Source organism: Phalacrocorax carbo, chromosome 2, assembly GCF_963921805.1.
Source record: "Phalacrocorax carbo chromosome 2, bPhaCar2.1, whole genome shotgun sequence".
In the NCBI taxonomy this organism is placed as follows: domain Eukaryota; kingdom Metazoa; phylum Chordata; class Aves; order Suliformes; family Phalacrocoracidae; genus Phalacrocorax; species Phalacrocorax carbo.
In genome coordinates, this window is record NC_087514.1 from 27,969,808 (window position 1) to 27,983,946 (window position 14,139).

Sequence of the window (14,139 nt, forward strand, 5' to 3'; positions counted from 1 at the left end):
TTTACCACGTACATTCTACCTTGAAATCAAACTCTGGTGGTTTCTTTTCCCACTTCATATATTGAATAACCTTCTATCGGGGCCTTTGCCTACATGTAAAAAAGCCAAAGTGGTCAGATGTCCTATATGCCTTCAGGTTATATGTCTTCAGGTATAGGTTTCAGGTTACCTTAAAGCTTCCTTGGAAAAGCCATGATGTGGTACAACTGCAAACTGGACAGACAATACGTGAACAGGTAACAGAAGAGAATGTCTGTGAGGATGAGGGCACATGGTATGACAATGAATCTGACTCAAAAATATGCAATAGCTAATAGTAAAGTGGTAACTAAACTATTTGCATATAAATGCTCTTTAAGAGTATTTTTTGATAAATTATTCATTATATTTACCCAAGTTCAGAGTATTGCGTAGGCTAATTAGCAAGTAATTCACATGTAGAGTTTTGAATAAAGCCCTGTATAATTTCTTAGTGTATTGGTATCCGCATGAGAAATAATTGCAGGACATGGGTCAAGAAGAAACAGCACCTACAGACTGTACTTAGTATTGTTAGTTGTACCTCATTACCCTTTTCCTTGTAATTAATGTCCTTTATGCAGGCAAAATTAACAGTTATTTTTATAACTGCAATAGCAACAAACTCCAAAGGACATAACATTTATACCTCTTTTGTTCACGGGCATGGTTTGGACAGGTGACAGCCTTACAGGGTTACAATTAACGCTTTCATCAATTGCAGTTCCCTCTTTTCTGAGATACTGCAATAAGAACTTCTGGGGTTGGTTTTCAGCAGTAGGAAATAGGCCAAAAAGGCCACAAAAATCTGAGTGTCATCTCTGTAGGCTAAATGTATACTGAGGGACAGACAAGCACACCATGTCACAAGGCAGAAGTTGGGACATTGGATTCTTTAGCTGCAGCTTTTAAGATTAGTTTCACTTTATTTTGAAAATCAGATAGAAGCACTTAATCAAATCTGGGTTTTTTTCCAAAACTTCAGCTTAGCCTGTACCATTAAGTCCATTAAACACCATTAGAGGGCACTTTTGTTACAGCGCTAACAAATTCACATAAAACTGAAAGGGCTTGTGTGTAGTTTCCTGCAGTCTGAAAACACAACTCCTACTCTCCTTACTGCCACAGACTTTAGAGTTGTTACTGAATTAAACAGGTAAAAATAAACAAGTGGAACCGTTAGCTTTTCTTGTAAGACAGCTGCTGATCAGATGCAATTTCATTCAGATTGTTGAAAATTACAGGGCAGTCATTTCCCAGGACAGAGGAAAAGGGAGAACAGGGAAACAGAGTGGATAAATCAGTACATGTTCCAGTGAGCAGTATCATAGCCTTAATTCTCCTGTGTAATTCACTCTAACCCATTACCTGTGTTTTGGCACCTGTACTGTATAAAAGTGTTGTCCGTCCCATCGCTGCAGCACTTGGTATGCAAAAGAAAAATGAAGGAATCACGTTGCTGAGGCCATGAGCCAGAAATTCCTGCAAAGTTGTTAAATAGAATATGGTTTTTTCCTATTGTTCTGTCATTCAGTGCTTCTTGCCAACAAAGGACTCCCCTATACTAGCAATGACAAAGGATGGCCATAGTTTTGAGTGAAAAAAAATCACATATGTACATGATAAAAGATCTCCCAATATAATATATCTTCTCACAACTCAGAACTTATTTGAATGATAGAGCTGCTGAACCAGATTCATCAGAAGCAGGAGGCACATTTTGTTCACAGAATAAATGGTACTGCTAAGTTTTGAAGATTAAATTCAGCCAAAATATTTATATCTTGATCCACATCTGCTTTTTAACAGGCCAGATTCTCAAGTAGTGGGATCTGGACAGTGTCCAGGTTGTTTCTGGCTTATGACTCTACTGGAAAAAGACAGCCACTGATTTTTTTTCTTTTGGAGCATGCTGTAGTGAAAGTGAAGTATGGTAGCAATACTATCTGCATGCTGTCTTTCATTACAAATATATTTGGTGTTTATTCACAGTCAAAAAGCAGACACGTCTGAACAAAGATTTATGGAAGAAAAAGTGGGAGAGCCACCTTGTATCTGCAAGCTGAGCTAAACAGGGTTTTCTAAGAAAGCATCCCAGTTTGGCTACTCAGCATCAGTCTTCCCCAGACTATGAGGAGCTCATTCATCTGCTGAGGGCAATGTGTAAGAAAAGACTTCAATGGTATTGTATCCAGCCAGGGCAACACCTGATCATAAGTTTGTCTTCACAGCACAGGACAGCACCACTTTAAAGCTCCCCAGAGAGCCTTGTGCACCCACACGCCACCATGCAGAGCCCTATGCCTGCCCCCTGAATAAGATACAGCTACGCCACTGCATTGCCACTGTAGCCTCTGCTCTCATGGAGGTTTTGCTCTTTTGCTCCATTATTCGATGCAGACATACACAGTTTCCAACACCTCAGTAATTAAGCTGTGTAAGTTACAAGTATTCCAAAGGTGCAGAAAGACATACAGGTTGCTGTGCTCCATTTAGTGCTCTAGAGACAGCATATGACCATGAGCCTGACTTGTACTAAGCTCAGAGCATTTTCCCTCTGCTCCCTAGAAAACAGGGCTCTGAAGCATCAACATGAATTTATGGCACAGTGTATGAATTCTGAAAAAATTCTGAGACCTGAGTAGACAAGAACATTCCCACCATATTTTCCAATAACACGAAGAGTGGTAAAAGACATGCACTGATGTAGCAAGACTAACCTGTTTAGATAGGGTGTTGAGATAGACCTCCAGCTGCAAAACCAACTGTTCTTCATTCAGCCTTACATCATTTGTCCCAAACGACTTAAGAGAAAGGTGGAGGCAGCATTTTCATCACACAGCACTATTGCCAGTTATCTAAAATGGAGTGTTTCTCACCACAGTGCTTGAATAATTGCCTCCATGGATCTCCAGTTGGCTTGGAGTTACCAGCCTGCCATGACCAGCAGTGGGGTAGTTGAGAAAGTAAGCATCTCACTCTTACTTAAGCTTGCCCACTGTAAAGTGGAACTCTGCACAGAAAGCTTCTATGGCTGCAAATTTGGCAGCACTGTCTAAACCCACTCTGCTTCTTTTATACAAATAAACCTTTATTTCAGATGAGACTTCTACTATTTTATAGTAACAGATATGTCGTAGGGCTGTTAAGTACCTAATTCATCTTTAGAACTGCTTTCTTTCTTTAATCAGTGGCTGATTTAACATCTCAGCTGGTCTTTAAAAGCTCAGCTGCCAGAGGAGAAGTTGTCCTGTCTTAGAACACTGGAAAAATGCATTAACACCCAAACTGGCTGCTGGCTGCACCAAATGAAGTATTATGAGATTATCCTGGAGGATGCGTTTCCCCAGAAGAGGTCAACCAACTAGGGCGTTCTGCAGAGCTGATTTGGACTAGATTTGGGGTTTACTGTAATCACTGGAAGGCCTCACGATGCCATATGGAACTCACCCTTCCCTACTGGCTGTTCATCTATAATACATTTCCAGAATGATGAAGTAATTTCAAGGCCTATGGACAATAAGGAGAAAGAGCTTTACCTGGTTGTCATCCACAGTGTATTTAAACTTTTTAGCAGAGGCTTTGGCAAGAGCTAGTGATGCTACATAACCAACCAGTGCTACTCCAAAAGCTTCAGTGACTACTTCGGGCAGGATGTTCATGGGTGGTGTTTTTGGTGATGGTAACCTATAAAAAATAAAGACAGTCCTTTCTGCAAAGCCTGGAACATAACCTCGATATGCCTGCAGTTAATGAAAATATAACAGAAACAATCTTTGCATGCACAGCTGATTCTTTTAATATTTGTAAGGTGATGTTTTTCAATATTTTAGATTACTAAGATCTGTGAGGAACTGCGGGAGAGAATTCATACAGGAAGTTGAACCAGTTTCAGATGGAGTATTCAATTTGTATACTTCAATTGAGAAATTAGGAAGGGATCCTTCTAAATTAGCTCCCCCACTGACAGATAAATTCAGCAACCATTCCCTAATTTTATAATGTGCAATAAAAGAAACCCTACTGCATATTTTTTCTTTTTTTTATAGTTGGCTTTCCTGTGAAGTTTAAACCTTTTAAACAGGTTATTATTCCTGTAGCTTATGGACTGTATGGGCATATATTCCATCTAATGGATACTGCAATGAAATGCCTCAGTTAAGAACCGAATCACCCCATATTGTCTCTGTACTCCGTGAAAAGACTTCTGTCCCTCCAGAGCACAAATCACACTGCCAGAGAGCCAAACCGCACTCTGAAGGTTTCTAACGTTCTCCACTGACAAGGCAGTTAGTTAGATGTTTCAGGTAAGTGCCGGAAAATACATAGGAATGATCGAGACTTCTGCTTGTGTTTTTCAACACTACAGAGTGTTCTCCTGTGAGGTTAGAAAATAAACTCCTGATTAAAGATTCACCAATGCAGTTTAGCTGTTCATAATACATATCAAAAGGGGACACTTAGCCCTGTTTATTCTCAGATACATTACATGTAATAGCATGCCTAAATACTTAAAATAAATTTTTTTTCTCATTGACTTATTTTATTTCTATCAGTCCATGCTGCTACACATGCGCTCATGCTGTCTCAGACTCGTACTTTGTGAAGTTTAGGGAAATCTTGTGTCCTGGTTTTGACTGGGATAGAGTTAATTTTCTTCCCAGTAACTGGGACAGTTCTGTGTTTTGGATTTAATATGAGAATAATGTTGATAACACACTGATGTTTTAGTTGTTGTTGGTCAGCGCTTGCATTAAGTGAAGGACTTCTCAGCTTCTCATACCGCTCTGCCAGTGAGGAGGCTGGAGGTGCACAAGAAGCTGGGAAGGGACACAGCCAGGACAGCTGACCCAAACCGGTCAAAGGGATATTCCACACCATGTGACATCATGCCGAACAAGAAAACTAGGGGGGGGAGTTGGCCAGGGGGCAGCATTTGCTGCTTGGGGATGGGGTGGGCATTGGTCAGTGGGTGGTGAGCAATTGCATTGTGCATCACTTGCTTTGTATATTGTTTTATCATTATTATTTTCTCTTCCTTTTCTGCCCTCTTAAACTGCTTTTATCTCAACCCATGGGTTTTTCTTTTATTTCCTGATTCTTTTTTCTGATTTTTTCCACCAGGGATTGGGAGGGAGGGTGAGCGAGCGGCTGTGTGGAACTTAGTTGCCAGCTGGGTTTAAACCACGGCACACTGCAATTTCCAAAAGGGAGATTACACAACAGCTGTGCTATTCCATACCGACCCTTAGAGTTCAAAAAGTCTCTGTGACATCTAGTCCAAGTTCTCTTTCCAGCTAATTATACAGAATATTTTTTTTTCCTTCCCTTCAAGGTCATGGAGAAAAATGTATCACTATCTATAGTCAGAATGCTCTTTTCTAGATTAAGCATATCTAAATCCTTTACATTTCCTCAGAAACCACTTTTTCTCTAAGTGAGTGGAGAAAAACAAAGTGTAGTAATCTACAAGCCTCACCTCATTGCCGGCCCTTTCTACTACAATACCCAAGGCAACCCTCAAAAAGCAGGTTGCAATAATCTTGTAGAGTGTGCTCTGTCCTCCTGTCACACATCCATCAGACATCATCAGGTACTCAGTACCTACTTTTTATTCCATAAAGTAATGGAAAAGCTATGAAAATATATAAAAAGTAGTCTGCATTTTTACAATGATATCTATACAGATATACCTTGTTAACATGGGGTTGAACGATGAGAGAGTATTTGAGGAAGTTGGAAATGAACATAATAGATTTTTGCCATTTCTTGTTGCAGAAAACTACTTTGACCTCTCCAGAGGCTGTTCTCAGAAGTAAACATATTTAAAAGCCACAAGCTAATAAAAAACACATTACCCTTCAGGAATATGTCCCACAACTTCCAGCCCATAGACGTATTCCATATCAGCATAGTAGCAGGCAACGGATGTAGCAATTATCTATTGATTCAACACAGAGAAAGATGTTATGTTTCTATTGCGTTTAGCTTCTCACTTGCTCCTTATTATTGCCGTATCTAAGCACATGACAGTGTTCATGCATTTATCCTTAGATCAATCCAGTAAGACAGGGAAGTGTTATTATGGAAAATTTTGCAAATGTGGAAGAGTCAAAAGAAACTAAGATCTGGACACAATAATAAATTTAGAAAAGATGGCTGAAGAAGGACTATGGTGGAGTTTGGACATTCTATGTTAAAGAAAGGTAGCCGTACAAGTCTCTGTAAAGCTTCAGGGATATTGCCAATCAGTGTCTGAACTGCCTCAATGCAGCACGTGCCCCAGACCACTGCCGTTCATGTGAGCAGCTTAAAATAATTTGTAATTTAGGTGCTCCTGAGTGGTCTGGGTCAGCTGATGTTCTCCACGCACACCTAATCCAGACCAGCAGTAGAAGATGTGTCTGTCTCTTATTTTTTTTTTTTTTCCTGTAGGTGTAAGTGTTGCTGAGGGAATAGAAAGTTTGGCCCTGAGGAGGTCCAAACTCACTTCCAAAAATTTTTATGAGATAGACACACAAATCCCAATAGAACAGGCACAGGTTCCAGTCCATGATCCTCAGTTTGCTGGTACATTTTATCCAGTATTGTTTAAAAGGCAGCAGAGAAACAGATCTTAGAGCAGGGACCAGAACCACACTACCTTCTTTTCCAGCACTGTGCCCCCCAAAATGTATTCTTTTGTAAATAACTTTTTCCAACTGTCCTGGTTTTAGCTGGGATAGAGTTAATTTTCTTCACTGCAGCTGGCACAGTGCTGTGCTTGGACTTAGCATGAAAACAATGTTGGTAACACACCAACGTTTTGGTTGTTGCTGGGTAGTGCTTGCACTAGTCAGGGACTTTTCCAGCTTCCCATGCTCTGCTGGGTGCACAAGAAGCCGGGAGGGGAGGGGGCACAGCTAAGAGAGCTGATTCAAACTGGCCAAAGGGATATTCCATATCATGTGACATCATGTCCAGTATGTTAACTGGGAGGAGCTGGTCAGGGGGAGGGAGGCAGCAATCGCAGCTCGGGGACGGGCAGCGTCAGTCGGTGGGTGGTGAGTGGTTGTATCATTTGTCTTTCTGGTTTTTTTCCCTTTTTCCCTTTTCCTTTTTATTATATTATCATTATTGTTATTACTATAATAATCATCATTATTATCATTATTATCTTATTTTAATTATTAAACTGTTCTTATCTCAACCCATAATTTATTTTTTTTTGCTTTTGCTCTTCCAATACTCTCCCCCATCCCACAGGGGTGGGGGGAGTGAGGGAGCAGCTGCGTGGTGTTTAGTTGCTGACTGAAGCTGAACCACGACACCAGAAAAGGAAGAGTAACTGGGAACATCCACCCTGAAAAGCACCTGCCCTTCTTTTTTCTTTTCTTTTTTATTGTTTTCATTTTCTTTTAGAGGTCTAAAGAAAACCACAACTTTCTTTACAGGAAAACTGTAAGTAAAATTACAAAAAGCAATAGCTTAGGTATTCAACTTCATTTCAGATAAATAACAAGAAACATCTAAGCCACAACTACCCAGCACAAAACTTGCCTGGAGTTACAATGTGCCTGTTACATTTCATTTTCTATTTCAAACTTCTTACACTTTAGCTTTCTAGGATTCATGTTCTTGTGATTATGTAAAAAGTAGTAAACACATGAAAAATATTATACAAATTGGGAACGTATGTCACTTCTTTCTTAATTATTTAGCCAAACCATTTCCTGTTCTTACATGTAACATACAGCCATGAAAATTAGTTATCCATTTAATAAGTGGCAGGTGTGGCTGTGGGTAACTATAGAAAACACAGTAAACCTCAGCAGATTAGTTGAACCATTGAAAGCTTTGTATAGCAAAAAGTCTAATGTTTGATTTTGTACTTACCAAGACTAGATCGATGGGAAGAACAATTTTAATGTTTCTTTGAAATTTCTCATTCAGTTCTTTAACAAGAACAAGCACCACAATGCTCAGCAAGGAGAGAAGTAAAGCCTCCAACTGAACTGATCTGATATTCTCAAACACATAGGCATAAATCTGTAGTGAACAGCAAATAACAAACACAGAACAAAAAATATATAATTTTGAGTCATATGCTATGGCATATTCTACACAACTTCGGGCATCTCAAATAATCTGTGAGAGCTGAATCAATACTGCAGGAGCTGAGTCATCTGACAAACTGGCCTACACGTAAGATTTTGCAAGGAAGAAAATCACCAATTTATTATTGTTAAAAAACTGTGAAACTCAAAAATCCACAGTGAACATTTGTATATACGAATTTACGAATTTTTATTGTAGAAACAAGAAAATTTCAATAAATGTGATATGTACCTTTTTCTTATTCAGTCTCATTAAATTATGTGTGATAAATGAGTGTTGCACAAAAATGTTGGGAGAAGCTTACATGCGCAAAGATCTATTTTCACTGCCCATAGCTCATAACATCCATCAACTATAACAGTAGAAGTTACTTCTGAGGAAAAGGTTTAAAAGACAAAAGGGGAGGGAAAGAGAGGGAGAGAGAGGAAGATCAAAAAGGAGAGAAAAATGCAGTAGTGGCTGGATGGAAAGAGAACAGGAATCTTCACAGAAGATCATCCTCTCCAGGGCATCCTCTCCAGTGCATGAGGGGATCCATCAAAACACTTTTCCAGAGTAAGAGTATAGCTTCAGCAGGGTGCACTCAGTCTCTCTGTTGGTTGCTTTTGCCTGTTACACAAACAGTGCTCCATGGAGCATGCTTTGATCAGGTCCAGATGCTGCACACATTACTTAGCTTTCAAGCTTTACGTACGTACGTTATTGGCTAGTTAAATAACTAAAATTATCTACTAGGCCCTGTTTCTTTCCGCAGCATAAACTTATAAGTTAAAAGTTGCAAAGCAAGAGGTAAAGAGTAGGGGAAGAAGGGGTGATTCACACATCAGTGGCAAGTGCTTTCCAGGGCAAACTCTCCATGGCAAGGTGGGGGAACTGCAGGTGCAAGGGTGTGAGGGGTAGGGCACGCTGGACCATGAGGGTCAAAATCCTGCAGCAGTGGGCTCTGGGATGTTTGGGAGCGGCTACATCACCGCGCGTGAGAGGCAGACTGCAGGGTGAAAAGAGGAAAAGGAGGTTGGAGTAGAGCTATGGAGATGGAAACAGGAGGCCTTCAGCTTTTCAAAGGTTAAGGCATAGCGCAACATGCTGTAAAACATGGTTAGAAAAATATAGTTGTGTCTATGATGAAGAAAAGAAATACAGTGCTGAAAATAAGGAACATGTGGAATAGAAATACGGAATAGGACTAGAATGACCAGTGGTGATGAACAAGGATCTCTGATGAAGAATACAATGTTGTGACAAACACAGAAGAATGCAGTTGCCTTCACACCAGCACAGATGACACAGCTATCAGTGAACTGTAATTCCAGTCCTACTCTGAATTTGAGAGTCCAGAAAATGAGGCATAAATCAGTATCATAACAGATTAACAGAAAGTAATTAAAAAATTCACAACTTTACTGAATGGTTAGAAGGGTGGAAGAAAGTTAGAGGGGAACTTCTGTCCCAATAAACAAAGGAATAATCCTATCACAAGTTATTTTCAGGCCACATGAATAAAAGCAATAGTCTGTTGCCTGGAGGAACAAAGAGGCATCAAAATGGACATAATGCACATGCTTACTAAAGCTACAAGGGAAAAAAGGTGGACTCAGACCCTTGAATTCTGCATTTATATTCTGGGAATTATTGTGTAGCCTGAGATGTAAACCATATAGAGAACAGAAGTTAAAATCTAGGATCCAGATTTAGACTGCATCACAAGTAACTTCTTTTTAAACCACAACATTAAGGATAATAAAGTCAAGCAATGGAGGCTTAAAATGCTAATATAAAAAAGGTGTTTTCCCTGGCAACAGCTAAGATGGACACTAAAACAAATGAAAAGTGACACTTGTAGTTTTATCAAAATAAAGATTAGTAATTTTTTGTCCCAGAGAACCTATTCTCAAATACATGGATAATGCTAATAAGGCTTGACGTTTTGGAGCTCAAATATATGAATTTATACTGGACAGGAAAAAGTACTAGGAAAATTTTCTTAGGAAAGGACCTTGTTCTAGCAGAAAGGTGGTCACTATCACAATACAATTTTTTACCACTGTTCTGATTCTGTCACTCCTTGAAGAGGTAATGCTCATTTTGAAAAATGAGTAAATTATAAATTACTTCCTTATTCTTCCTCTCTCACCCTTTCTAAGAATATTTTCATAATCTTTAAGGGAAAAAAGAAACCAACTAAAAGTCCTCTAAAAATGGTTGCATTAAAAAAAAGACAAGATGTAATTTTCCTTGTAAAGAGGACAACTTAGTGTAGTCCTTTGAAATTTACCCTTGGACTTTTGATTAAGGATGCACAGTGCAACCCAGCACATAAGTTTCTCAGAACCCAGGAAAATATTTTAAAATCAACATGTTAAACAATTTGATATATATATGTCATAAATGTGAAAAATGGTAATGAAGCCACAGTTTTTAACCACGTGTTGTCCCACTGTGATCAGACAATGTGGATTGTGTCTTGAGTGGCATGGGACTAGTCTCTGTACCCATAATTTTCCAAGAATGCATTTTCAAGAGAGCACAGGAGTTGGCACAGTGCCCAAGCAGACACTGTGATTAATTAGGACACAAGGAGGCAATCTGGAAAACTATATTGCAAACTGGGCCCACAAACTCACCAAAGGCTGAGCTAGGTATAAGGTGAAGTGATAAGAAAAGGGAAGAAATGGATTCATTCCAAATTGTCGAAGTCAAAGAGATGTGGGCGTATTTTGAAACGAACAGTATCTATTGAAGTGTCAGCATTAGCTATCTGTGTTTATGGTGTTGAATATCATTTTCCTAGATAAAGTGAGACATAGGGTTGGGTGAATCAATATAATTTTAATGAATGATTCAAAGAAATATTTCAAAAGAAATATTTATAAATGTTTTCATCTCAAATATCATGATGAATTCAGTATTTTACATATTTTGATGATGCACTTACTGAAACAATTTAGAAATTCTGTAGCAGAATTGTTTGATATTGCAGTGTACAAAGCAATTGTGTCATTATATAATTAACAAAATTTTTAAATACAGCAATAATACATTAATTGAGATGTTTGTCTCCTGTTTTTTGTTTTTATTGCTAGCTTTGTGTAAAAATTTTTAATGGAAATGATCTGGCAGTATTATGAGGAACCAGTGAACATTTTGGCAATCAATGTAAATTTGCACGTAAGTGGAAAAAAGCAATGTTTTAACTTTGCACACACATATATGCAGACACTGAATGTCCCTGGTCTCATGGGAAATTAATGGCTTTGAGTTCTACTATATTTTCACATACTTGCATAGGGTAATGATGAAGATTGTCATGTTTTATATTCTAGAAAGAATATGTATTCTTATGCAACAATGAAATCCTCCAAGTTCTTTTTTTTAAATGTATACAAGAAAACCCAAGGGATTAGCTCTAAAATGAGCATACAGGCTGAAGCAAACAAAAGAATTAAAGGAACATATTAGTTAAAACACTTAATACAGTTTAACAGTAGATGACCTCATTGCATTTTCAAAACCGTTTCATTCTGATGTTTGTTAGAAAAATATAACTGGGGGGAAAAAGTACAGGCAACTATTGTGAGCTGTATAGGGAACAAACTTGAAAAAAGAAAGGAAATAAAAGGACTGATAGTGGGAACATGAAGGTTTTCAGCCAACTGCAGCACAACCACAAGGATTTTGCAACAAACTTGCAACACAACCACAAAAGACCCCATTTTGCAAAGTAGGTTTCTTATGTTGCAGGAGTTCATTTTGCAGTGCTGTATAGTCTCAGAAACTTGTGGAAGGATAAATATATCTACACATGGATAAAGAGCAAATAAAGATATGTTTTTCTGTTTTCAGATACTAAGTAAAACCTGATGACACTTTTCTTGTCCCTTGTAAAAATCAGATCTCACATATAGTCTTCCCTCACCATTTTTCTTCTTCCCCTTTACCTTGCTCTACCCATTTGTAAAATACCAACTGATGCTGCAATGTGCAGTTCTATTGCAGTGTTACAAACCATGTACATGGAAAATTAAATTTAATAAATTACATAAACCACGTGTAAACACAAAAATCTCATAGGCCTAACGCCAGTGTAGTGGATTTGTTCTCCACATACAAAGCTCATTTTTACATATTTAATCATGATCTCACTTGCTATAAAGAATCCGTTTCACTGGCTTGCTTTACTTTCAACTCTCTTATCACACTTTATTAAACATTCTTATTCTTGCTTTGCCAACCCAAAGGCTGCCTGAGGCGAAGCAATTGGCTTTGTGAGTGGGAGGTGTTTTGGAGCGGAGAAAGAAAAAAAATGTAAGCAAAAATACCAGTCTTTGGGTTTCAAGAACACGTCCAGAGAGACACGCCAAATTTGCCTTTCACTCTCGAGTTACATATGCACACTAGCATATATCTAATGAGTATAATTTTCATATAAAACTACCACCACAGGAAAAAAAATATTGTTAAAAACTAAATCTGGTGCTTCTGACTGAGATACTTGACCTTCTTAAAGCAACCCATAAGTCTGCACAGACACCAGAAACCTTTCAAAATATTTGTATGGTAAAATTGTTCCTTCTAAATATGGAGATTTTTTAAATTATTCTTTTAAGTTGTACAGTTGTATTCTTTAAAGTTATTTTTCGTTTGATCATTTGTTTTCATATAATTCTACTGAGCAATTCAGAACCATAAAAAAAAATCAGGAAAAATTTTCTTTGGAAAATGTTCAAGGGAGTTTGATTTCAAAAATGAAGTGAAGGGCAAAGGACTTGTTTCAGATACATTAAAAAATACAAGGGATAAGGGAATCGAGTTCTTTCAGAGCATTTGAATGACCTCACTTATGATATCATCAGCACACCAACGTGGAAATATTTCTTTGTATCACTGCTGTTCTTTATTATTGCTTATAATGTATGTTTTGATTATGTCTTGGCTGGGGTACTTAACACCAGTCATCTCTACAAGATGACAATATTCCTATATGTAAGTATAGTCTCCATGGAAACGCCATGAAAAAGAGGCTAGCCACATTTTATATTAAGAAGTATTTATGAAAAGGTTTTTAAAGAATTAAAAAATGTTTTAACATATAATGAATCATTTGTAATAGTATGACAGGCTGCCTGACTGCTCATAGAAATGGCTATGACACTTTTAGTTATGTCTTTACAAGATAAATTACTTGTGTTTATTACATGGCCCTAATTTTCATTAATGGTTCGATCCTCTAAAAACCTTACCAATGGATTATCCATACGAAATATTATCGCACTTATGAAATACTATGACATAACATTCTGAAAAGCAACATCTTCTTATGACAGAGTTCACATTAACAAACATCCCAAAATAATAGGAAAAAATAAAGAGCAGCGCAGAGCAAGAAAATGCAGCCAATGCTTTTAAATAAGGTGTCCTAACTGAGTGACTAACTAGACGAAGCCTCACTTCATCTAGTAATCAATTCATTTATGGCTATCAGTGCACTGTAAATATCACCTCAGCAAGTAAATAAAGTTTTATTTTGAGCAAAATATCATTTTGACAGGTACTACTGTAACACTACTAATGCTTATGCCAAGAGGTTATGCTTACAGCACCTAAATTCAGGGTTTTCTGGAATAAGTTACTGTAAAGAATATGTTCTCATATCTTTTATGCAATAAGATTATACAGCTTCGCCCTTTAAGGTTTCAGCCAACAATTTGTACTTTCCAAAGGGAGTAACCATGATACTGTATGAAAGGCTGTATGCATTTTATAAAAATTACCTTAAAGCTGTACACTTGCTGTGTTTATGGCAAAGCATAAAGCAATAAGTAACCTATCTAGGGTAATTTTTGCATAGGAGATCCACAAACCATGGGTCATTTTCCTTTTACCACAATGATGGTCAAGTTTGGTTCAGCAAAATATGAATAAAATATGTTTAGAATGATATTTGGATATATTCCTCCCACATGCTAATCCAGAAAGAGTTAACCCTCCCTGTAAAAGTGTGTAATTTCTCAGGATAATAAATGG

General features: G+C 37.8%; 1 protein-coding gene across 1 annotated transcript in view; it reads right to left on the reverse strand.

Moving 5' to 3' along the window:
* Window positions 1-14,139, reverse strand: part of SLC26A7 (solute carrier family 26 member 7) — a 66,746-nt gene that overhangs the window by 23,934 nt on the left and 28,673 nt on the right. The window contains 4 exon segments of the mRNA XM_009514258.2: window positions 1,387-1,500; window positions 3,558-3,705; window positions 5,877-5,959; window positions 7,894-8,046. Of these exon segments, the coding sequence (XP_009512553.2) occupies window positions 1,387-1,500; window positions 3,558-3,705; window positions 5,877-5,959; window positions 7,894-8,046 (498 nt within the window).